Here is a 26,534-nt window from a genome sequence, read left to right as displayed (position 1 = left end):
ATGTATGAGTTGTTAAGGCCTAAAAACCTATCCTAAAAATGTATTCGTCGTCCCAGCCCCCCCGCCTGGGAGAGAGTGTGAGAGAAATATATAGGGTGAGGAATAAACCTAATGAAGATGATGCCTTATACTCATGCTCGAAGGCGATTTGTACAGATGTGTGTGTGTGTGTATGTTTGTGTGAGGTGTGTTTGGGGTAAAGGGAATGAAGTGCTTCAAGTTTAGTATTCATCCTTAAGGTAAATATTAATATATATATGTATCTATTTTACAGCAGTTTAGTTTCGGTTAATCCAACTTGCTATATTAGTTGCTATGGTTAAAGCATCCGAGGGGTTAGAGACGAAGCAATAGCAAAGATAGACCACAAGACAAATCACCTTCTAGTATGAGTATAGGCATTACATCGGGGCATGCAAACTTATCCCCATCGAGACCCAGACCAACATTCGGTTCAGTAAATGAAGAAGCATCAGCAATGCGGTTATCGTATTCAGTTGTGCTAGTAGTAGTTTTGTTAGTAGAAGTCACCAACTCCAATCCATTCTCATTCCCAATCACACTATCTTCAACATCTTCTTCATCATCATCATCATCATTATCATGATGGTGATTCAAAATGGTGGCCATCTCTATATGGCTGGGCGTTGTTGTCGTGGTAGAGGCAATGTCAACGTGGCTATCGTCATCATCATCGTCAGCGACATGGATATATGTGGGTGGATTCGGTGGCAAACAGCTACAAGGACAATCGGGCATACGAGGCGGTGGCTCTGGGATGCAGCTATCAATCTGTTGCTGGCTCTTTATCAAATCCGATTTCTTTTCATGAGTCAAAACCTGCTCGAGATTGTGTGAACCACCGCCTGTGGGCACAGCCACGTGTAATGTGTAAATGGAATCGCTGCCATCATCAGTGGCAATGGTCAAATTAACTAATATCCGCTTACTAGGCTTGTCAAAGCGTTCACTCACATACGGTTTCAAAGGAGTTAGATGCAAGGGTATCTCGTTGTCTAATTCTTGGTCTTTGAGTACTTCATTTTCACTGGCAGCAGCAGAAGGTATTTTTAATTTAGTATCCTTTTCCTGCTCATTGTTGTCGGTATTGTAAATCTCAACATCATTCGAATTTAAAGCTTTGTCCAATTTAACTATATTAATATCATCGAACGGCAAGCCATTGCTATCATTCAGCATCAAATCCGCCGAGGATGTGGTGGAAGTAGCGGTGGATGATGGGGAGGAGGTATCAGTTTGATTTATTCCAAAACCTTGCTGCTGTATCTCATCCTTATGCATCTCATAGTTGTCAGCTAAATCACTCTCATTATTGTTATCATCCTGCTGTTGCTGTTTCTGCTGCTGCTTCTGTTCCTTTTGTTGCTGCTCGTCTGCTCCTTTGATTTCAAAATCATTTTCAATAACAATCAGGGGCGAATGCGACGAGTATGTCTCGGTGTTGATTTCAACAATGTCATCCTGGTTGTCGCTCATTGAAGTTATCGCCGCTGCTGTCGTAGTCTTCGTTGTCGTCGTTGAGAACATTGAGCTTAAGCTGCTCTTGTCAGTTTGATTATCATCATCAATAACAGCAACAAATGTGCTGGCCTTCAGTTCCTTTCCTTTGGCCGCCTGCTTGTCTATTCTTGCTGCCATCTTCTGTTCTTCATCCTTGGTCCTTGCTTTGGCCATCGTTTTACTTGCCTTGCGTAAATTGCCGTTTAATGATTTGCCAAATTGTTGCCTACTCTTGGGCTGCATCTCTTTTACCTTGCCAACAACATCATCATTATTATGAACATTATCATCATCATCATTATAATCATCATCTCCATAGTCAAAGTCATTGGTTTTATTCAATATGCTATCGATTTTAAGCAAAGTTTTATCGTAATTACTTTGCTTCTTTCCACTTTCCATAGACACAGACTCTTTGGGATTTTCACTTGTAATTAAGTCGCTGAAAGTTTCTCCAACCTGTCCTCCCAGTCCCTGCCCCTGCCCCGGACGTATCTTCTGCCCCAGCACCACCCTATCCATCTCGATTAAACTTCGTCGTTGACGTTTGTTGTTGTCTTTGACTGACAGCTGCGTTGACATTGCTCTGTTCCATCCTACACAGCAGGTAAAAAGCATAAGGGAAAATTTGAGGTACCCTTGTGGTTAGCAGAAACAACAAAAAAGAAACAGAAAATTCCCAAGCCCACTCATGCTCAAATTAAGTGTAAAAATTTATTTTTAATTCAATTCCAAAGCTGTCAAATAAAAACGGTAAGAGAGTAAAGGAGAGAGCGAGATGGCGAGAGAGATATCTGCTGACAGACTAATTGCCGCTTGTCAAATGTCATACGTACATACGAAAGGGATTAAAAATAGATAATCCTAAATCACTCATGAGTTGCCTAAATAATTCGTAAGTACAGTCACGTGTTTCATTGCTAAGTGCCTTGGTTGGGTATATAATCTTTTGCATACTTTTTTGCGCACAACTTTTTTTTCGTATTTTATTCGCTCCTGTCAATTTTCAAGGCAAAGCCGAAGAAATGTAATTAATGCAATATTCTTTTGCAACTGTTAACGCGAGCGCGAATTCCAAGCAACGCATTCGCATTCGCGTTCACGTTGAACTTTAATTGAAAGAAAAAGATCTAATGAAAATGACATTGAAAGTAATCCCCAAGCACTGGGCGGGTGTATGTATTTGTATAGGCAGGAGCGTCTGTCAAATGCAAACTTCTAGCAAAAAAAGAAGATAAAAAAACACCAGCTTAAAAAACAATCAAGTTTTTTTGTTGTTGTTGTGCCGCCAGAGGGCGCTAAATGCTAAATATGTACTTTTCTCTTTCTCAGCCTCTCTCTCTCTGTGTCGCATTCTCAACGACTCTGTCTCCGTCTGTCTATCTATCTGGTGAATTTTCCGACTTTCTTTCATTCTTTCTTTCAGCAGCAGTCTCATTCTCTGCACCGAGCACAGAAAGTTGCAAAAACTCATTTAAAAATAATTAAAACTTGTGCATAATTACCTCCATTATTGGCATTCGCCAAGGACGAAGACAGCGATGACGATGGAGTCAGCGAGGATTGCGATGACGATGTGGCTGCCGAAGAGGTAGCCTCCGCCGATGCCGATGTCGATTGTAGACCCTGCGCTTGTCCACTGTTCGATGTGGCCGTTGTCACTGTGGCTGTTGCACCAGAACCACTTCCACCGCCAGCACCTCCGCCTCCGACGCCGCTGCCTGATCCACTCGATATGCCAGTTGTTATTAAGCCTTGTCCATTTTTCGCTCGTACCGATGAGTTGTGTAGCTTCGATAGATCCGTATTTGTGCTCTTGGCCGCTGTCACTTCAGAGGCCTCGTTGCCGACTAGAACTGTACATGGCGCCGACTGGGACCAATGGAGGACTCCGGTGCCAGTCAACAGGATCAAAAGTAGGCAGAGCACTACCAATGCCGCAATGGCGCCGATACTAACGCAATGGGCCGAACAGCGTGCGGCCAGGTCCTTGCGAAAGTTCATCGGCGCTGAGTAATGATGCGTGGGCAAACCGTTCATGGCGCTGCGCGGTGGCAACACGGGTCCCATGCAACCTTGTGCGGTGCGCTCGTAACCGCCCTTTAGTGTGTCTTTTGTGGGTGTGGAACAGGCTGAGCCGCTCTTGAAATCGATGGGTGAGCCCTTGTTGATGTCTGCAAAACAAAAAGAAACAAAAGAGAGACATTATTAATTAAATGATTTTCGTATCGAGTGTTAAATTCAGACTGACTTTAATGCGCCCATCCCCACCCCTCCCACTATCATTCGCTCCCACCCATTGTCTGGGCTGCTTATCGCCGCATTGGGCGCAAATTTCATTTGTATAAAAGGATTTGCACAAGGATAACAAACTGACATTCAACATAACCTCAAACAAACGACAAGGGCCAGACAAAACCAAAACCGGGACCCCCAAAGCGAGAGGAGGAAAAAAACCCCCACCATAGCAAAAAACCAGGCGAAAAAGCCAAACGAATAAACGAATGACTGAAGTAAGTAAAGCAGGGAAAATGACCAGCGACAATGACGTTGGCAAAATAGCAGAAAACCCAATGCTAAAAAAAAAACCGAGAGAAGAGACGACGACAATGCTTACTGCTCCTGCTCCTGCTGCTCCCGCTGAACGGGTGTGTTGAAGTGAAAATAAAAAGGTAAAACGCCGCGCTGACAGGAGCCCCTGATGTGGAAGAGAAGCAAACGGTTTGCTGAAAGAGGTTACTAGCACCGTAGAGAGCAGTCCAAAAACAGGAATAACAGCAGAGCAAAGCATAAGTTCAAATCATTTGTTGACGCCATGATGATAATTCGATTATGTGACATGAAACAGGCCGTCTCCCTACATTTCCTCCATCTCTCATGAGAAAGCTTTTCCCAAAAATAAGTGACCAAAAGAAAGAGAGATGGATGAAAAATGTAAAGGTTGTGTTGGATCGATTCATGGAATGCAATGCCCTCAATCCCTCCTCTCAGCCACTTCATCTAGTCAGCTTTAGTTGTCAATTGACTTCATGACTCCTTAGAGTAATCACCTTTAAAGCTAACCATATTTAATTTTAATAGTTGCAAACAAAAAATTGGTCAGTAAATGACATTTTTTGCCTCAATCCAGATGGTGGACAATTTTGAGGTTAACAAACAAACAAAAATATACAACAACAACAATACAAAAGGTAGAAGGAGATCGTTTGGTGAAGGAAAAATTGGGAACGGGAATGAACGCATGTTGCTATCAATGCCAGACTCGGTTACACATTTTGCGGTAGACAGACACAGACAAACATTTGTCGCATGTGGCATAAATGCGTGTGTGTCTCTCTTTCTATGTGTGTGTGTGTGTGCCATATACATAAGTATATATGAAAATCGTTCCGTTTGCTGTGTGACAAACGTTCGCTTTTACGAAAAATTGTAGTAATTTCTACCCAAAAACGACCCCACACACACACACACACACACACAGAGACTCAGACGTTATGTCCTTTCCTCTCCCCCCATTCTCCTACTGAAATCCGCCGCCATTCGACAGGCAGAGAGAATCTGTATGCCAATGAGTAAATGCGAACCCATAAGAGCAGCATAGTTTGCGGGGGCAAACCCCAAAATGGATATGACCAAAAGCATTTGGATGGAACGAACGAACGAATGAATGAGCGAGTGGAATGAATGTCTGCTGATGCTGCTCTGCTTCAATGATAGCGTGAATAATGTCTGCGTCATTTTTTATATATGTATGTATGTATATATGGGGGATATCTATATGGATGTATTCAAGTATGTGTTGTATTTTGTAAGATGTGGAAGTATGCGTGTATTAAAGATGCCCACTAAGACTAAGGGCATGTTAGATTTATTTAATGTCAAGATCTTGGCCATATGTGAGTCACTCTTAGTGTGTGTGTTTGTGTGGGGGAGAGGGAAGGCTGTTAAGAAAATGCATAAATGTCCAGAAAAGGAAAAAAATGGAGATTCCACAATCCGGTAAAAGGTTAAACTGAAAGTCTGTCTGTCCCAAAGTTAGTTGCCTCGTTAAAGGGGCGTGTTCTTTTGGGTTTTCAGAGAGAAAGAGAGGGCAAAGGAATGGGCAATTTTTATGACCAAAACGTGTGTCGACAGTAGGGGTTAGGAGGGTAGTGAGGGACCCTGCTAAAGGATATGGCAAGCTGCTCCTCTTTTTCTCACTCTCTATGTGTGTGTGTGTGTGTGTGTGAATAATTAACGAACGCATAATAGCAGTCAGTCGATGGTGTTGCTGCTCTGCCTGGGCCAATGACTGATATAAATTCACACAAGTTAATGGGCATTGCTTGGAGAAAGTGAGAAAGAGAGAGAGAGAGAGAGAGAGAGAGAGAGAGAGAGAGAGAGGAGGGAGGGAGATAGATGCCTTTAAAAAACTGAAAGTAGACTATACATATAACATCGCTGGAAGCATTCCCGATGACTTGATGGGATGAAAGTGCTATAGGATCATTAAACGTAATGGCAAACACGACAAAGTATGCCACGATAAATGGATAGAAATTAATGGATGGTAGCCATGGAAAAAAAAAACAGTTTTGGTATTGAAAAGAAGAAGTGAAATTTCCATCAATGCAATAGATCACAAATATGTATGTGTGCCTCTTCCTTTATCTTAATGGCCAACTACAGCGAGGCGCGCGCGCTTTAGCCATTTCAATTTGAATTGCCAAATTTTCACCATAGATAATCAAAATTGCCACAGATAATATGCCCATAAAAATACACTTGAAAGAAATCGATTAATGTCGATTTCAAATCGTTCATTCAGTGAGTAAGGATAGATGTCTAATTTGCTTGTGCAAGAAGGAATCGTATAAATCCTTTTTGTTGCTTCACTTCGAAGACTTAAGCTTAACCAACGACTGACTGACTCTAGCCAAGTGTAAAGGCTTTAGTTTTTCTATGGATCTGCCTTTTCAATGCCAGGACCTTCACACACCCACAGACATTGCATGCTTCGCTGCGTCTGAGTGTAGATTGGGCTCGAGATCGGGTGTTTGGAAGGCAGTTCGTGCGGTCGGTCGGTCGGTCTGTGTCTATGTCTGGGATTCAATTGAGTTTGATAAATTTGTTGCCTAATTGCAATTAAATAGCATTTCAATGAACTTTTCTTACTTGGCCTTGCCCTTAGTCGACTATAAACATAAATTAGTGGCCATAAAAGTGGAAATAAGTAAAACAAGGGAAGAAAAAGCGGCTAGGCCGGGCAGAAATGGGGTTTTTGGGAGGGGGATGGGTGGATATAAAATTTTTCGGCTTTATTAATTTTATGTAATTTTATATGCCTTGATATTTTATGTTAACCCTCCTCCTCTTCCACCCATCCACCCCATAAACATATACTTATAAACATATATACATATATATATATATATTTATATATATATATATATATATATATACATATGTAAATACATAAATGTTTATAGGATGTGCATGCAAAAATGTTGTAACATTTTTAGCCTGACGGCCCGTAAGTAAGTAAAACGCTTAAATTAAAATAACAAAAACAATAAAAATAGTGTGGCCAAGCCAGCTGGCATTAATGTGAGTGTGTGTGTGTGGTGTGTGTGTATGTCAACCCCTCTGGGCCACAAATATGGTGATGGCAACAAGCTGACGCAACAATCTTTACTGCTGGCCAACAACCTTCTTTTCTCATCCCTCCCCTCCCTTAATGCGTGATTTATGCTGCGTGCAATTTAACATTTTTAATAATATTAAAATTACAAATTTATATATACACACACAGACTAAGAGAGAGAGAGAGACAGAGAGAGGTTAGCATATGTCTGTGTGTATGTGTATGCGTATGTTGAAAGGTGTTTTAGTCCAATAAACACTAAGCAGAGAGGCGGCAAGCACTGAGCAAAAAGGGCACCAGGGCAAGTGGCCTGGCTTGATTTCATTTTAATTGGCTTTCCAGACGACTGCCTTTTCTTTCACCTCTCTACTCACACCAACACCTCCCCCTCCTTCTCCTACATATCCTCCTGTTTTGTCCCCCTTATTCTCATTCTATCGTTCAAATTAAGATATGCGCTCGAAAGCAGGCTATGAAAATGCTTCAAGAAATACATATTCATATAATTAAAAATTTTATCAAGTTTACCAAAGCCGCTAAAAGTTCAAGAGATTCTAACAGGTAAACTCGGAGAGCCTCTCTCCCTTTCTTCTCTCTTTCTCTCAGCGTGCGTGTGTGTGTAAGTCTATGGTCTAGAGGGAAATCTTTCGAGTTTATCCAAGTGGAATTTATATATTGTTGGCAAATGAAAATATATATATACATATATATATGTATGTATATTTATTATTCAAATTCATGTTCAAATCAATTTGTAACGTTAAATTGCTAAAATTGTGACTGCTACGAAATCTTGAGATAACAAATTGGCAGCCAACGTGGGGCATCTGTTAAAGAATTCCGCGAGCTTTGCTTGTTCCATGTGAAAAAGAGACTAAATGTCAACTGATTGATTGGCCAAATATAGTAAAAGTAGTCAAACTTCAGCTTACTTCGTCATTGTCTATTGATTTTACGAATTGGTAACAAATCGAAAGTCAATCTAAGCAAGTCTGAGGAGGTGTATTTTGAGGCGTTTGAATGTATTTGTGGCAAGTATCTGAAGGCAAGTGGCAATTGGTCGTAATGCATTAGGCCAAGCATTGAAACAATATCAATTAGATGTCTCAATCTCAAGAATTAAACGAATCGTAAGCAAGAACACAATTTCCTTTTGGGCAACTTAAACTTTTGTAGGCCTTCTGGCCAAATAAATTTGAGTCCTTGGGCTTGCCACAGCACTGAAGGACCGCCTAGAGACGTAGCCAGGCTTGGACTTCATCCTCCACCTCCTCTACCTATCATCAATTGTGTGTTAAGTACTTTTTGAGTAATTGCTTTTTAAGCAAAAGTTCCCTAGTGTGAGCCTGACTAAAACCAATTTGCATAGCCGTTAATGAACATTTAATTTTTTGAACACTAAAAAAAACAGAGGCATAAAACAGAGAGAGTGAGAGAGAGTGAAAAAAGGAACCGAAAAAGGGGCAATGGGTATTCCATTCCGTAACATCCTAACCAAAGCCAGGCGACGAAGCGTGCGACAATCAAATAAAAGTACATGAAAAACAGATAAAGGAACATAAAGGGGTATTCAAGTTGGTTCTTTTTTTTCTTTCGTTTTATTTTTTTAATGGTAAAGCGCGACGATTGCTTGAAACAAACAGGTGAGAGGTGTGTGTGTGTGTGTGTGTGTGTGTGTGTGTGTGTGTGTGTGTGTGTAGATGGAGGGAGTTTGTTTGTAATGGGGGGGATGAGGTGGGAGAAGGAAGCTCCCGCCATGTTGGTAATGGAGTTTGCAAACAAACATGGCCGCCGGGGAAAAATCACATAATTTACACGTTTGCATTTAAGTATTAAGTGGGCAGGGGCGTCGGTGGATTGGGTGGAAAAGTGTTTCGTTTACTTTTCCAACGTTTGTTTGCAAAGCTCAGCAATTGTTTGTATGTATGTATGTGTATGTGTATGTTTGCGAGTGTGATGGTATTTTTTAGGCATATACATACATACGAAAGAAAAACTCGCTTCTTGAATTTTATGTGCAGAGGAAGCAATTTTTGGGTCGACTTTATTGCCCCTGTTGTCGTTGTCGTTGTCATTGGTGGGTGTGTGGATGAATGTTGTCTTGGCTAGGCTCAGTTTTGGGTGTTGATGTTGATTTTAAAGCGTTTAATGGCCTTGGCTCACACCTCATGCTTTCTCGGTCTCGGTTGCTCGCTCTGTTTTTCATCCGCAAGAACAGAACAAAATTGAAAAGAAAACTCAACAGAAGATGCAGCAACGAAGACGAGGAAGATATAAGTTTATATGTTTGTACAAAGTGTTGGGATTTGTGGAGATTTGTTTGAGGGACTTTGATGGGGTTGTTTTTTGGAGTCTCTCACTCTCATTCTTTGAAATATGAAAGGAAGTAGAGCCTAGCTGTCATAAAAAAAATAAAAAACTGAAGGGTAGGCCATGTGGAATGGTAAGGAAAAGGCTTATGATGGATTGACAATGTGAAGGCATGCCAAAAACGCGGTGGGATGGAAAATGGCTCCCCACTTCACCGACACACACATGATGAGTAATGAGTAAGGGATAGTAGTGTACCCAGATGGTGTAAAATGTCTAGACTTTATTACAAATCTTTAAAAATATTCCTAAATATGTGACATACACTTGCAAATGTGAAACCAGACATATGGCGCCCAACGTGGAGCCTTCTCCCTCGCTCTTAATTGTTCATGGCATTAAGCCCCGCTGTCCATGTGGAGTTGAATATAAGATTTCCTTTAGCTTTTCACATATTAGTACGCTTAGGACTTCTCTTCCAATCTAAACGCTTAACCGTAATTACAGCAAATTGCCCTGGACTGTGGGCCCTTCATTCTCCTCCCCTTTATTGTCTCCCCTTTCTCACTGTGTGTGTGTGTGTGTGTTTTGGAGGCTTATAATCAAAAATTCCATTTAAAAACTTTAAACTCATTACTAAATGTTTAATGTGAGCTCATTTTGTGCTACAATAAATCAACAACAACAGCGGCAACAGCAAAAAAAAAAAAAAAACGAAAGAAATTCAGCAATTTGTTAGGCGCGGAAAAGACAACACAGGAACACAGCAACAACAATCAAGGGAGAACTTTGGGATCGGGGTCGTTTCTTCTCTTCATTTTTTTGCTGTTGCTGTTGCTTTGGTTTTTGGGCGTTCTAACGATGCGGCAACCTGTCGACGTTGTGTTCACAACGACGACGACGACCCCAAAAAGGGTCGTAGCAATCCTTGTTGCCATATTGTTTCAAGCAGGCGGTGCACAACAGGCGGCCTTTCTGCGTAGCTCTGAAGCACTAATCAAGTGTGTGTGTGTGTACACCTTTTGCGAAAAAAAGAAGCAAACAACTGCCTTCAAGTATGGCTCTTTCTGTGTCATTCTAAAGCAGCAAAGCATAAAGAGAGTTAGAGAGAGAGAGAGAGAGAGCTAGAGAGTGAGGGCAAAAAACTTTCGGCACGATTTGCATGTAAATTAATTGCCTTTGCCGTGCGCCGTGTAGCCGTTCGTTCGCCTGTAGCTATGCAATGAGATTTTTTCTTAAGCAACCCTCAAGGCAGACAACGACTACGCCGACGACGACGACGACGCCGCCCACGAGATAAGTCGTATAAATTATAGCAATTTAATAAGTTTTAAATATACGCATCCGGTTGTCGGACTTGTTGTCTCCCTCTATCTTACTCTCTTTCTATCTCTTTTACACTGTCTTTGGCCCCGAAAAAGTTTTTGAAGAAAATCTTTGTTGTAGCACCAGCAGCAGCAGAACAGAAAAGTTTTCTCAACTCAGACTTTGTGTCCGTCTTGAAGCTATAACTCAAGACAAAAATTGTTGCCGATTAAAATTGTCGGTTGGGCATTAATTTTATGTCACGATGCGCTTGCTTCTTCTTTTGCCCGACGTGCCGTGTGATAAGGTGGCGACTTCCACCAAAAGCTGAGATGGAGAGCAAGAGCGGGGGATAGCATTGTCTGGTTGGACGGTGGGTTGAAATCGGGCGCCCAACGTGGGAGCCTTTTCACTGTTACAGGAGTTACCAAGCATTCTCTCTAAATGAGTTTATGCAAGTGTGAAAATAAGTCTTTTAATGGCCCTGTCCAGGCTGTCCCGGTGTGTTAGTGGGGTGAGAGAGTGAGAGAGAGAGCAAACGAAATGCCAGTTAATGAGTTGAAAGTGGAAAGGCACGTGGATTACAGTCCTTTGTTCCTGTTCCTGCTGCTCTTTCCCCCTGTGGCTGCTTCTGTTGTTGGTTGGTCGGTTGGTCGGTTGGTTGGGTGGCGGTGAAAACAAAACTTAATTTGTTGTTGCAGGTGAGACGAATAAATTATTTGATAACAGTTTCAGTTCCCAAAATATATGCCCCGCCGTCCCTTCATCACACACTTTCCGTACTACCCCCTGCATTGCCCCGATGCCTTTGTCAGTCGCTTGCCCGCAGGATAAATAAGATTTCACAAGCTTGCGCTTTGTTTGCCAATGTTCTAAAAAAGGAAAGGAGTACGCCCAGCACCGGAAGAAACTTTAAATGTAGGGTCGCAGTTTAGCTTTAGCTTCAGTGTCTTTCTATTGTTTTTTTTGCTCTTCATTTGACCGCTTAATGCGTTTGGCTTAATAGTCTGTCTATTTTCGGATGTTTTTCGATCAAAAATATTGTTAGATAAATTCAATTTAATTAAAATCATAAAATTCCACTTTTTTAATTTAGTTTCTCTCACTCTCTGTCTCTGTACTTTTGATTGTAGTTGCTGTATTCTGTGTATTTTGTGCATGTAATTACAAAGCAAAACTTTGGCAAATAATTTTTACAAAACGCAAAAACTTTTTCAATAACAGAAATTTCAAACAAAACGAACTGAAAACGAATCAGCAAGCGACAGAGAGAGAGAGAGAGAGAGAGAAAGCGAGATAGAAATGAAGTAATACAGAGAAGAGAAATGGCAAAAGGGACAAGGGACACACAGAGGAACATACACACACACACACAAGGCAGAGCAATGCCAAAAGGCAACTGTAAAAAAGTTTGCAATAAAAACGCCAATGGCCAAAAACGACAAGGACATACACACACACACACACACACACATACAGAGTAAGGCGGCTACGTGAGCTGCCTTAGCAATGCAAATGTTTAATAAACTTTTTCAAATAAAAATTTATCTACGTTGACGTGCAATTTTTAGACCAATTAAACTGCTGCTCACTGGACAATGCAAGTGGGAAAGGGTCAGGGATTCAGGTGGGACATAGTCGGCATGGTTGGGGGGTGAGGGAGCCGAGTCAAATGGAGGTAAAGAACAAAGTATTGCCATTTTGCTACGTGTCCTCATGGGTCTCTTTTTGTCTATCGTCCTGTTAATGGCTGCTTCTGTATGGGTGTGTATGTCTGTGTGTGTGTGTGTATTCGCTCGCGGACATTTGTGTGTTGTATTTGGTTAGGGATTCCCCTCTGCTGTCCCCCTTTCCCTCCACCACCCTTTTGCCCTCTCTCTCTCTTTTTTCGTGTAAAACTTCACACCGTTGAACGTGTAAATTTTTGTTTAATTACACGCATGGATTTTCCTTAACTTTACGTATTTCCGGTTTCAAATTTAATTAGCTTGATATGCATTTTTTTGTTGTTTGTTTCTTCTCGTTGTTTGTTAAATATATATGTATATACATTTTTTATGCTGTGGGCAACTAATAACAATAATTGCGATAAAGCCAGCATTAAATTTATGGCAATAAATAAGCAGACACACACACACACACACATATGCACTTATGTATATATTTTAATTATGCATTTAAATAAAATGTTTGCCAGCTTGTTTGTTGTTGTTGTCGTTGGCCAAAAGAAGCAGCAGCAAGAGGACGATTCAGAGGCCGGAAGGCAGCAGCAGCAGCAGCGGCAGGTGTAGATGGAACAACAACAAAAAAAAAAAGGAAAAATGCCTTTTGTTTTCAATTTAATGAACTGTAAAGCTTGGCCATATTTATTGCATACATTTATTTTTGTTTTGTTGCTGTTGTTGGTGGCTTTTTATGTTTGATACCCTGTGAAAATGAAAGCATTTCTATTTGCATCGTATGACAAACAATAAATAGCTCCATTAATAGTTAGCTACTCGACTCCAACTAACTAAAGTGGCCACTTAGTGGCTATAGTTGAGAACATTAAATTGTCTAGAGCGCATCGCTAGGTCGGCCTTGTTAATCAGTTCGTTTTTGTTTGATCATTTTTATTGCATTTAATTTAAATTACTGCACATGTTGGTTTTATTTATTTTTTTCGCTTATGATTATATTGATAATATTTAATTGAAATTAATTATTTTTTACGTAGTTTTTTTGTTTTATGTTCTCATTAGTTGGTTGGTTTGGTTTGGTCTGCCTGCCAATTGCCATTTTAGAATACAAGAAATTGAAGCAACAAAATTCTCACTGGCCTTGTTAAGGGCGATTAATTAAAAACAGTTTTTAATTTGTTTTTGTATTTTCTTGTCACTTTGCTGGGTTTCTGTTGTGTTTTTGTTGGGTTTTTCCTTTTTTTTTTTTTTTTTTTGGTTGAAGCAAATTGAATTAATTGGCTTCTGACCGAATCAACCGACCAACAAAGGAATTTCACATTTGGCCATGTCAAGTTGTGTGTTTCAGACATCACCTCAGCTGTCAATTGTGTGTGTGTGTGTGTGTCTGTGAGTTTTTCTTTCTCCAATATATATGTGTGTATATGCATGCACACATATGTATGTATACATATACATTTCGTTGTATTCAATCATTAAACGGCAGCTGAGAACGAGCCAACATACACGGACATCAATTATTGTCTCATAAAAAGTAATTTATATTAAAATCAAACCGCTTATAATTTCATTATGTTGATATAAAATATGGCAAAATGAGGGGGACGGGTAGGGGGTCGGGGGTCGGGGGTCGGGGGCAAACGTAGCAGCAGGAGCAATTGATGGGTCTGGTCACTAGTGCCGAAATGTGCGCTGGGCCATTAAAGTTTGTGTAATAAAGTTTTTTGTGTTAATTAACGCATACAGCCGCAAAAACGCATCAACTGAACATGAAGGAGAAGGAGGAGGTGAGAGGGTGAAGAAGGAGTTGGTCGTTTTGCAGAAAAAGCGTGAAATTTGGCATGGGTATGAAACGCGTCGGGAGGGGGGGTATAACTGTGCAATATTTAAATTCAATTGCATACTTTTGAGCGCACTCGTTTGTTTGCCCTGGCCACATGGCGCATACTTAATGAACCATGCGTTCGCTTGTTTCACTTGCATATTTTATTTGCTCTCTTTTTTTTTTTTTTTACCCCACCTCTTATTATTGCTGCTGTTGTTGTTGTTGTTGTCGCTGTCAGGTATAAAATACCTGCATAAAAATAACAACGCGTTGCTCATTTTTATTGTTGTTGCCGTTGCTGCTGCTGCTTTTTGCATGTTGTTGACTAATAAAAATAATCCAAGATGGAAAAAAATTGGTTTGCCATTATATTTAATAAAGTTAACAGAGTGAAGAGAACACCCACACACACACACACACACATGAGAAGAAAAAAATACAAAATGCATTTCATGTGAAATCTGTGCAAGTGTAAGTAAAACTATGGCAAGAGTGGCCACCCTTTCCCATCCGTTGGGATTGTGTGCCATTGGTAATTGTCTGGCCTAGTGTGGGCAGAGTGTGATGAGGTCAATTTATGGTTGAGTGAAACAAGAACCCAATACCAGCAGAAATAAAACGAAATGCCTCTGCAATACAAATTATTTTCCATTCATATTTCATAAGTTGTTCAGAAAAATAGGCAAATGGTTGTATTTATTTGTTCGGTTTGTTTCCACTTCTCTTTGGCCCATCAAGTCAAATGAGGTGTGACTGCACAACTAACGGTTATTAACTTTTAACGCATAAATAATTGAACTGGCAAATATCCTTTCGACTGACCCAAGTATTTAAATTTTTAATCGGTATTTGCACGCAAATATCACTCTTCTTTAGTTGAAGTAACTTAAATTATGGGAAAAAAATTCTATTGTTATCTATAATGCAACTTTGTGTTTTTGTCCGTCTCTATTTTTGCAATGGAAAAAACAAATTGTGTTTTGTTTACTTTTACTTTTTTTGCCACTCTATTGAATTTGAATTTTTTTCAGTTTAAACCACACACACACACACACATACACACATAAAATTGTTGTAAATTAAATAGATTAAAAGTGATTAAAATTGTCATTAACATTTTGTTGGGTCATTTCCAGGCATCGTTTGTTTTTACCTCGTTTGTTGTTGTTTTTATGGTGGGGGGGATGGATTTTGCAATTGTCAATTAATATTACTTTAATGTTATTGGCCATAATTGTCATGTTTTGTTGGTTCCATTTGAATTGCCCTTACCAAAAAGTGGAGAATATTTATATTACGGTTTGGTTCTCTTGGAACACATTTGATTGTTGTTTAAGGGTATAGAGAGTTCGGTGCGACTATAAAATTCAAATCTAGCGACCAACCTCCTTTGGGGCCTAAAACGTGTCATTATTATTATGAATATTTATACATTTTGTTGCCATTTTCATGGCATTTAATTGTTTTAATGGCCATTAAAAATGCAAAAAATGGATTTGACATTAATATAAGTAATATTTTTCTATTCTTTTTTCTTATTTGTTTTAATTTTATTTTATTTTAGCCTTTGTTGTTGTTGTTGTTGTTGTTCTTGTTGGTTTATCTAATTGTTATGCAAATTAAATTATATGAACAATTTTTGTGATTTTGTTTAAATTTTCAAAATCTAATTGCTTTTGTCAGGGTCGACAGAAAGAGAGAGAACGAGAAAGCATAAATAAATTAATGTTAAATTATTAACTAATAGAGAGACTGTGCGAGAATGATGACAATTTATTTTTCATGGGAACAAATGAAGGGGGTTTCGAAAGTGCCGGGGGGGAGAGAGTTATGGGTGGGTGACCCCAATAAAATCAAACCAAAATTTATGGCACATTAACTGGGCATTAATATTTATGATCATCATTGGGCAAGCATAACGAACGGACAGACAGACGGACGGGTTATGAAACTCAAAACCAATTTTGATCCGGGGCATTAGGACTTACGATACGTATTATCCGTTATTAAAGACACTTGATACGTACCTGGAATGAGAAGAAGATAAAAAAGGCAAATGTTTAGTAAAAGCAAGGAAAATGCATTTGGTAACAAAAAATTAAATGAAATTGAAACGTACAAGTAAATTTTATAATAAACCATCATCCCCCATCCGCATAGATAGATGGTGAGTGAGGAGTGGGGGGAGGGGAAGGGCCGTGCTTGCATTTCATGACCTCTTCTGGCTGCACTTTAAAATCCATTAAAAGTGCCGCCCTGCCATGTTTTTGGGCTGTTAATTTTATCAAAGCTACTGAAGTTGCTGCAGACAGACCAAAAAATATGTGAACAATTTCCCGGGAATGGGTTTGGGAATGCGCAATATGGAGGGAGGTGAGATTGGTCTGCTCTGGTGTGGAATGGGCTGGGCTGGGCTGGTCTGGTCTGGTCTGGTTGGAGGTATGAATGTGACCATGACTCGCATCTGTGTGGATGCCATTGCCAAGAGCGCAAAACGGGAACCGGGCTACAATTTATTATATTAAGTATTAATGTTGGCCCTGTGCTATGACATGGTTGCACTGTCCGATATATACATGTACATATTTGTTTGTGTGTGTGTGTGTGTATATATATGTTTGTATATATATGCATAATCCGAAAGCCAAAAGTAATTATATTAAGTAATTGATGAATTTGCCTTTTTCCCGCGTTTCGAACGCCCAAAGGCTCAAAGGACCATCACCAGACGCAGACAGAGCGAGAGATACATGTTTGAGTCACCGAAAAGGGAAGGCAGAGAGTCAACTGGGAGGTGGGGCTGGACAGAGAGTGAATGGCAGACAAATGGCCACAGACAGCGGGATATAGATAGAATAGTTCAGTTCAGCTCAGTTCAGTTCGGTTCAGTTCATCTCAGAATGAACGGGGGAAATAAAATTTAATAAAGCTGGCAAATAAAAATTTATCGCATGTGATTTTAGGCTCATTGTGCGACGCCGTTTACCGCCATGGCTGACAATGACCAACCGAAATTCCTTTTCTTCTCTTTTTTGATAGACGTCAATTTCCGGACGAAAGGACTAAGCTTTAAGAGTGCCTTCTGCCTTCATTCCACTCCGCATTGTTCCGCCTTTTTTGTGAAATTTATATAAGCAGATTTTAAATTTGATGAAAATAAATGACACCCATACAATGTATACTAATACATATATATTGAGGGGACTGCAATTGGGCGACACTGCGTTTAGTTTGTACAATTCCTTATAGAGAGCTCTATTAATATCTTTTAAAGTAACAATGTCGACAACATCCCTTATAGGCCAGGCGCAAATAAAGTTCTGTGGTTCATTGTGGCAAAAAGTACTCGAAAAAAACTCATTAAGAGTATTCAATTGCTTCGGTTTTTGATAATGTTGAAATGTTTATGGTCAGTTATCGGTATAATAAATGTATATATAATATCTCAATATCTCCCTCTCTCTCTCTCTCTTTCTCTCTGTATCTCTCTTTCTAAGACGTTATAACAGTTAAGTGATTTTGTTTGGTAGCAGCAATTGGAAACTTTTGAATTTATTGTGGCAAAACTTTAAGCGAAAACCGATAGCCGAAGTTTATTACTCAATTACAAAACCATCAAAATGAGAATGAGAATCGAAAACGAAACGAAATGAAACAAAATGAAACGAAAAAGCAGCAGCACAAGAAGAAGAAGACGCCCAATGTTTGGGTAGTAAAGAGAAATCCGAAAGATAAATGAAATTGATAAGCGCGTAATTTATGTTTGGATTTCGTTTTATTCTGTCATTAACGCCAAGTTTGCTTCTTTTGGCTGCTTGATAGAGGGCAAGTGTGTAGGTGGGTGGGTGGGTTGGTTGGTTGGTCGATTGGTTGTTTCTGCTATGTATACTTGTTGGCTCTTTTTCCCTCGACCCGCTTGTGCTTTGTATTTGAGTTTCGCACACGCGAAAAGTTGGTCAAGGCAAAAAGAAGCTGCCAGGGTAAAAGAAATTGTGAGCAAAAGTCTTAAGACTTTGAGTTGACAGCTTCTCATCAATTGACTTGATTTGACTTGACTTGAGTTGAGTTCAAGTTGGATTGCTTTCTATTGAGTTGGGTTTGATTCCCAATCCCAAAAATAGCTCAATTTGTGGCCTTTTTAAAATGCCTTCCCAGCTTCCATTCTGTTTATGAGATACACACACACACACTCACACATACATACATATATCTTCATTCTTTTCCGACCTCTTCGTTGTGGGCTCTTTGGGCTATTGAAAAAGTCACACATAATCGATCAGCAAAAGCCAATCCTAAAAACCATTAAATGACATTTTTGTTCCTATCCCACTGAATTTTGGAATTTTTGCATTATAATGGGGACGATTGTCACGCCCCCACACACACACACACACACACACCCATACACATACACATATACGTACATATACATATATAGCTGAGCATTATGCATAAATAATTTTGGAAACGAAAAGCCAGGTGCATATAATGAAAAATTGAAACATGAAAATTGTCAAAAACAGCGAACACAAGAGGAACTCTAGCGGCAAAGGGGTGATGGGAAGTGGTGGGGGTGGGGGGTGGAGGTTGGTTCGAGGTATGTGGTATGGACGAGCACATTACCTGTCAGGCCTGGGCCGGAAATGAAATTTTTGCAATGGATAGCAATGAATGAAGCAAAGGGGTTGGGAGGAGTGATTGGGAGTAGACTATGAATGGGTGTGCGGTGGGTGGTGGGTGTTGGTTGGTGGGTGGAAGACCAACCACATACATGAATGCATTTATGGGTGCCAAGGTGGTGGTGGTGCAGGTGGTCCTAGCGGTGGGGGGCTGCGGTGTTGTAGGTCGCAATGACTGGCAATTTGGACAATTTGTGTTATGCAATAAAAATGACGTCAAATTCAAATCTGTTATACATATAAATTGTCCGAATGTTAGGCCAAGCTAATTGTTAAATGTATAATAGTGATGCTCTCATCTAGATCGGAATAAGAGAGAAACCGTTATACACAGGACACTTTTCTGCAGTCCCATAAAAACAAGTGTTATACATCGCACACACGTTCAGGGATGGATGGGTATGGGTTAGCTACCCGATTTCGCAGTGCCTTCCTAATAAATTTGAGGCTGGTATGCTCCACCCCGCCCTCAGCTGATGGACATTTAATTAATTTTTCTGATAAGCGGCTAAGAGTTATAGAAAAAGCCGGAAGTTAATTGAAAATGATGGGCTATAAATTTGAAACGAAAATGTAATTGTTTGTGAAATGTAGCATACATTTGCCGGTATATGATGCGCTCCTCTTCAGGTTTTTTTTTTTTTGTTTTTTTGCTTTCCCATGTCTTTTTTCGGCCATCAAACAAGAAGAAAAAAAATGAAACGAAATGGAAAAGCGGCTATGAACGAAGATAAAGATGGCAGAAACCACCCTCATTTTCCAAAATGAAATTCATTAGCGTCACGTCTCGGCTTAGGTTTTCACTTTTCTGTTAACACCTGTCCTCACCTTCAACCACCCACCACCCAATCCATACCACATGATTTGATGGCATAAGAAGTCTGAAGTGGGCAAAGGAAAAAGCATCCACTAAATCAATTCAATTCAATTATAAAACGTTTTCACCTCAGTCATTCCCCCTCTCTCCCCCTGCTCCAGCATTATTTGCTTTAAGTCCAATTAGCTGGGTAACGCATTTTAGGCTGGAAAGAAAAATATCAGCGGCTTAAAGCCTGATTGGATTGCGGTGTGCCTTCAAGAGGTTGGAGGAGTTTTTTTTGTAGCTCTCTTTCTCTCTCTCTCTCTCACACAACTGATAATTAAACTTGGCCCCAGCTGAGACATGGACTAAACTAACAGCACCAACAACAATAAGAACAAAATGCCATACATTTTTGTTACCATGACGAAGATTTAATACCCTTGAAAGAGGTAAACCATTTCCCATTTCTCAGCTACAGTCATTGAAAAGGTCCTTTAATCAAAAGAGTATATAAACAAATACAAATGTAGATTAAAGATTTTGTAGAATCATTCATAATATACCCATTGACTTACAGGGTATGAAAACCAAATCAGAGAGGGAGAGGAAGCTGCTGAGCGGTAAACATTTCATCCATAATAAATCTTTTCTTTCGTTTAAGTAATTTCAATTTCATTTTCAGTTTGGGTTTTTTCCAAATCACACACACACACACACATCCAAGTAATTAGGAGGCAATTTTTTCACGTATTTTAATTAAAACGGATTTTCTTTCTTTCTGGCATTTTATGCTTTATTTATTTTCGCGCCAGCTTCCTTTTGATTTCTTTCCACTCGCTTCCATTTATTCGTTTTTTTTTTTCCTCCATTCTGGAGTTTTTTTTTTTTGCGTTTGTGGTAATTAAAATGACATTATTCAAAAGTTACAATTGGTAGCAACAAGAAGAAAAGTCTAAAAAAATAAGAAAAGGGTCGATAGGTGGGTTGGCAGTCGGCGCGTGACTGTAGATAGGCGTTTATTACTCTCTCAATGCCAAAAAAAAAAAAAAAAAACGGACTATCTGAGATGTAAAGAAGGCACGAGGCCGAATGGAAACCCTTTTTCCCGGCACACGTTTCCTGACATTTCTTCTCCCTTCCATTTTTTCTGCCTTTTTTTCGACGTTTTTTTTTTTTTGAGGGGCCTGCCTAAGAAAAGGTAGGTAATATGTAAGGCAAAAGTCTTTTGAGGTTAGGTAAGAAATCAAAAAACGATTAGTCTAAGATTTAGGTTGGGTTTGGGTTGTGGTGGATTGTGGGCGTGTTTGGGTATGCCGAGGGTGCCCCGTGCATTAAGTGAAAATGTGAGAAAATGTCACGCGAGTTTTTCTTTTAGCCTTAAATTTTTGTTGCCGTTGTCACCGAGGGTCGTTAATTTCTAGTTTCCATTTTGACCGCAGAAGCAGCATTTAATCCTGTATGGGCCAAAACTCTTTTGTCAAACTGCGTTCAATAAACTTTTGTCTAGCCTAGAAATCCATTTACGCGTTCAATAGACGTGATCGATTTTGCGGAGAAAAAGGGGGCAGAAGAGAAAAATCAACAACAACAACAAAAACACAGTGAAGTATGCACAACAATTTACACTCTTCAGTTTGATGGAGCAGCAATTGCAGGAAAAGGGACGGAGGATGGGAGGGAGGCAGGAGCGAACGCCAACTACTTTTTTAATCACTTCAACAGTTTTTTGTTTATTCCCTTTTTTTTCGTTTTTTGTTCTCTGTGTTATTGTCTACAGTCTAAAAGAGTCAACACACAATGACAACATTTAATAGATTGCCATAGACTGCGCTAAGGGAGACGGAGAATAGCAGGAGTTTGGTATAGAAAAATGCCTAGAAAAAAGTAAACAAATAGAGATAGAAAGAGAGAGAGAGTGAGAGAGAGAAGGAGGGAGTAACTGGGAGTTGATAGACAAAAGGTCTCCACGTCGTTTTTTTTTCTCGGTTTTTGTGTGCCCAGAACCAACAGAGAGTAAAAAAAAGAAAGAAAGGGGACAAGGGGTTAACTGTTCTATGAGTCACTGGAATGAATGACTTTTTGTCCTGCGGGGGTAGATCCCCCATTTATAAAGATATTTCTGATTTTGTGTCGCCGATAAGCATGAAAGAAGTTGCAAATCCCCTTCGTTTCGCTCACTTATTTGCCGCATAGCAATGAGGGGAGATTGTTTGGTATTTTCGTAAGAAAGAGTATTCTAAAGAGAAGGTTATGGCTACTTTTGCATGAAGCAAGCAACATTTTCGTAAACAGGCTTAACTCAGGTCTTCCTTCCTTGTCGATCATAATGTGATCTCTCTGTAGGGTATAAACGCTTCGTTGTGGTGACTTTAGTTTCCGGTTCCCACTATACTTTTTTTTCTCTCGTTTTCAAAAAGACATTTAACGGCATTCTTTAACACATTTCGCATGCGTCATCATTGTGTATAACCTTTCCGTGTCGTGCGTGGTTCCAAGTGTTACACATTTGCATTTGACGTGCTTCCTTCATAATCCTTCGCTTGTTGCAAAAATAGTTTTGCCTTTTCATTCGTTGAGTAAAATTGCGCAGTTTTTCTTTATTCTTTGTTTGTGTGTGTTTATGTGTGCTCCGTTTTTCTTTTGCATTCCGTTTTTGTTTTTTTTTTTTTTTTCGTTTACTGTTGCGTGGCATTTTCAGACGCTGCTTATAATTGCTCCATTAAAATTTGTTTATGGCCAAAGTTTATATGCCTTGACAAGCAGCAGCTAAAGTAGAAGTTGCAGAAGGAGTCCCCCCACTTCTCCCCCGACAGTAGTTGTTCGTGTGAGTGAATGAGTTGCTTTCTAGTAATTAGAATGTCAAAAAGTTTTCTAGTTGGAGTGCTATTTTTAGGTGGCAAGCAGGGCAAAAATAACAACAACAAAAAAAGAAACAAAATCAAAGTTGTAACAAAAATTTCCATACTGATTTCGATACGAGAGAAAAGCTATGCAAATTGCAATTTTATAAAATGGCACAGCATGCTATAGTTAGAGACCATTAATGGTAGTTCTATATATAAGTATGCATACATCCATATGTACACATATATAACTTTAACTTGATTTCTGAGTATGTATTAATGTAATGAAAATTGTTTGGCCAAATCTCTTTTGGGTTTTGCTTTACTCTGGCAGTTTCTCGTTTGTCATTTTTCATTTTCATTAAAGTAAAAAACTCAACCAGAAGACGAAAGAGAGGGAAAGGGAAGAGAGGGAGGGAGATCGCATCATTTGTTAGATGACTCATGCAAAAAGCGTCTTTCACTCATCAATTGGCAAAGGTCAATGAAGGTTAGTCCTGCTCTTGTGGTCCTTCCTAATGGAGTTTTATATTTGTGAGCTCTGCCTAAAAGCATGCTGTAACATTTTCTACCTTTTTTCTCTTTCATTTTGAATGGAATTGAGGGAAAAACGAAATTTAATATCATCATCATCATTGCCATCATCGTTGGGCCGTGCATTTGCACTAAAAGGTTTTCACGACGCTTTTAATTACACTTTAAACAATAGCCTGCACGCACAGCCACGCCCCTTAAGGCATACATCGCCCCCCGTCCAATGCCATCACTTTGAGCTCGTTCTCTTTCTCTCTCTTCCTCTTCTTTACCAATCCTTTTCCTTGTCCTTCTTAGCTCCATTCCTAGCCGAAGCATTGGAAAAAAATTGCTAGCGTTTGCGATTTGCGCTTGATTAAATTCTAATTATAAAGCGTGCGTATTTTCTTCTTCTTCTATACCATTTTTCGCTTCTCCTCTTTCCGTTTTAGCCTTTCTCCTTTTCCTGTGTTCCCTTTTTGTGTGTGTGTGTGTGTGTGTGTGTATGTGTGCTTGCTGTTTGCTTTTTGTTTACCATTTTCCTTGATTTTTACGACTTTTTAATGATTTCTCGGCCAGTCACTCATTTTGCCACCATCGCGTGCGCCTTTTCTGACCCCGTCCCATCAAATTTACCCAATTTTTCCTCTTCTCTTGACTTTTTGGGATTCGCTTCAGTTAAGTTTAGCTCCATTTCGTTTCGTTCAGTTCAGTTTTAGTCTGATTTTCTACGTTCGGTTTCTGGTTCGGTTCGGTAATTTGCTTTTGGCCACTCCCTCAATTTTGTTTACTGCTAATGCGACTTTTAACGCTGATTAATGTTGTTTTTGTTACCTGTCGAAAACTCTCTCTGTGTGTGTGTGGGGCGAGACAAAAAACACTAAAGTTTTCATTTTCCAACCGCAATTCAACAAAAAAATATACGCTCTTCCGGTAGTGGACAGGATGAGGGGGGAGTTGGTGGAGGGGCCTGGAGGGTCAACTACCATGTCACATGTCTATGAAATTAACACTTCAAGAATTTTCCTTTTTCCATTTTTTCTCTGGTTTGCCGTTTGTTTAATTAAAACCAACAATAGCAAGGCAATAATTTGTTTGACAGCTGCAAAATGCAAACATTTCCGAAACAAAATTGAAATTTATGCAAAAGCAAAAGAGACGGAGATACTCCATGTGAGCAATAGAGACAGAGAGAGAGAGAGAGAGAACAAGGCAAAGAATGACATTCTGGCAAATTGAATTAAGTGAAGCAGTCGAAAATTCAAGTAAAATTCTTAAATTTTAATATGAATCAAATTTAGCAGATGAAAATTTAATATTTAACTAAATTTCACGTCTCATTTTGTAGTGTTAACACAAAATTGTATAATATATATATAAAATTATAAATATGTCTGCATGTATATAAAATGTTTGTTCTAGTTTTTAATAGCGTCAGTTTTGTTGTTTTAAAGCGGATTATAAAAGCCAAATTATTACATTTTCCCTGTCATAATTTTAATTAGTGAGGCATTTTATCTATTGCCTACTTTTTTGGGGCCAGCCATCCCTACACACATGCATATGTGTGTTTATGAGTGTGTGTACAGGTATATATGTATGTATACTTAAATTTTAAAGCTTGTTGTTTATAAAAGCCTGAGGGAACACAAAACAGAAAGAGATAGACTAAGAGACAGAGAAGCCAACAAACACATATGCATATAAATGATGAAATTGGGTAAAGTTGGAGAAAGAGTATGAGCGAACTGCGTATGTAAATGTGTGCGTTTGTGTGTCTGTGTGAATTTAATTGATGGCCAGTTTGCATTTAAATGCCATTTCAAAATAGATATTAATCAATTTTTGGATTATTTATTGGTGCATGTTAGCCAAAGACAAAGCAAAAGATATCGCAGACAGATGAGATAAATCTAAAGCCAACTCATTGAATATATTCGGCATATTTTTGGTTATTCCACAAAAATAACTAACTTTCAAAAATTACATTTAATACAACGGCATTTAAAGTGTCAAATTCTATTAAATTCCAATTGAAATGTTTACATTTAGTTCGATATCAAGTAAAATCTTTGACATATATTTTCTTAGTGAAAAGATGATACGAAAAGTATTTGGTAACTAGAGCAAGTGCATTTGCCCAACAAGGCTATTAGGAGGAAGAAAAAAAAAGAAACGTTAGCTGCCAATGTATGGCTAATGTGCATTTTACTCACACACACACACACACACAGAGAGTTTTTCAGTTTTTCCATCATTTTTTGTTGAGAGGGAGTGGTGGTGGTGGTGGTGGATATAAAGCGAAATACCCATGAGCACTTTTGGATCGTTCCATCCGCTCTTTTTCTACTAAACAACTGGCACTTCACACGCTCAACGATTTTTGATTTGGCAGCTCGTTTGGCAAAAGTGCACAACATTTTGAAGGCTTCGCCTTCGTTTGGCGCATTTTGCAAGTGATTTTATGCATATTTCATGGCATACTTTTTGAGCGCTATTAAGAGCTTAGGCAAACCCGTCAGTCTGCCTCTCTTTATATCTCTGCTTCGCAACACAAAACAAGTCAACTTGATTCATTCATTCATTTATTATGATGACTATTTGGCGGAAAAGCCTTTTAGAGAGCTAGGCAAAAACTTTTTAAAGTATTTTGTCAACTCGATTAACATAACCCCCCAACTAGAGTATCATAATCAAATTTACCCATTTGATCTTTCACTCGTTGCAGAGGACGGACGTGTTTTTTTTTTGCGCTTATCAATTTTTATTTTTTACTCGCGATTAATTACTTTTACAAATTTAAATTAAATTAAATTCATTATCGGTTTAATTAATAAAAATTTCAACATCCGAATTTTATTTTCATTTCGCGAATTCTTGCTGTCGCTTTTGTTTAAATTTAAATAAAATCAAAACTTACAACAATACTTGCATTAGCGGTGTTGTTGTTTTGCTTATTTCTTTTGCCTTTTGTCTTTACCGTTTTAACTAACTCTCGCGCTCTTGCGTACAAATTGTTGTTGCATGTGTTCAATTTGACGCGCTCTCCCGCTCTTTCCTATTCTTGATTGATTTGCGCTCTCGTCTTTTGCCTACCCGCGACTCTGTGATACGTGTTTTTGTTTTTGTGCTTTCATCTCTTTTTATTCTTTAGTTGTGAAGGCTTACTCTGCACATTAACCCTTGTGTCAGAACTGGTCAGTATATTCTTTACACAGAATTTTTACCTTTAGAATTTTTATTTTTTGTATTTCCTTTTTTAATTAAATTAAACTTTTTGATAAAATGGTTGTCTGCTCAAAAAATAATTGCATAGTTGCCACTAATGCGGTTGACTCCCATGATTATATTCTGTGTTGGTTGTGTGACAATGCGGTTCACGTTAAGTGTGCAGGTTACACAGGCAGAATCAAGGAGTCTATTGCTAAAGGTGG

At 39.1% G+C, this 26,534-nt stretch overlaps 1 protein-coding gene across 3 annotated transcripts in view; it reads right to left on the bottom strand.

Moving 5' to 3' along the window:
* The window catches only part of Ten-m (teneurin transmembrane protein Ten-m), a 160,216-nt gene that overhangs the window by 10,273 nt on the left and 123,409 nt on the right, over nt 1-26,534 (bottom strand). For all 3 annotated transcript variants that reach the window (XM_068293107.1, XM_068293108.1, XM_068293109.1), the window contains exon 3: nt 3,027-3,695. In XM_068293107.1, coding sequence (XP_068149208.1) covers nt 3,027-3,695 — 669 coding nt within the window. The remainder of the gene's footprint in view (nt 1-3,026; nt 3,696-26,534) is intronic.

This window comes from Drosophila tropicalis, unplaced genomic scaffold, assembly GCF_018151085.1.
Source record: "Drosophila tropicalis isolate 14030-0801.00 unplaced genomic scaffold, ASM1815108v1 contig_694, whole genome shotgun sequence".
In the NCBI taxonomy this organism is placed as follows: Eukaryota; Metazoa; Arthropoda; class Insecta; order Diptera; family Drosophilidae; genus Drosophila; species Drosophila tropicalis.
Note: the sequence above shows the minus strand (reverse complement) of the source record. Positions and strands in the feature narration are given on the sequence as shown.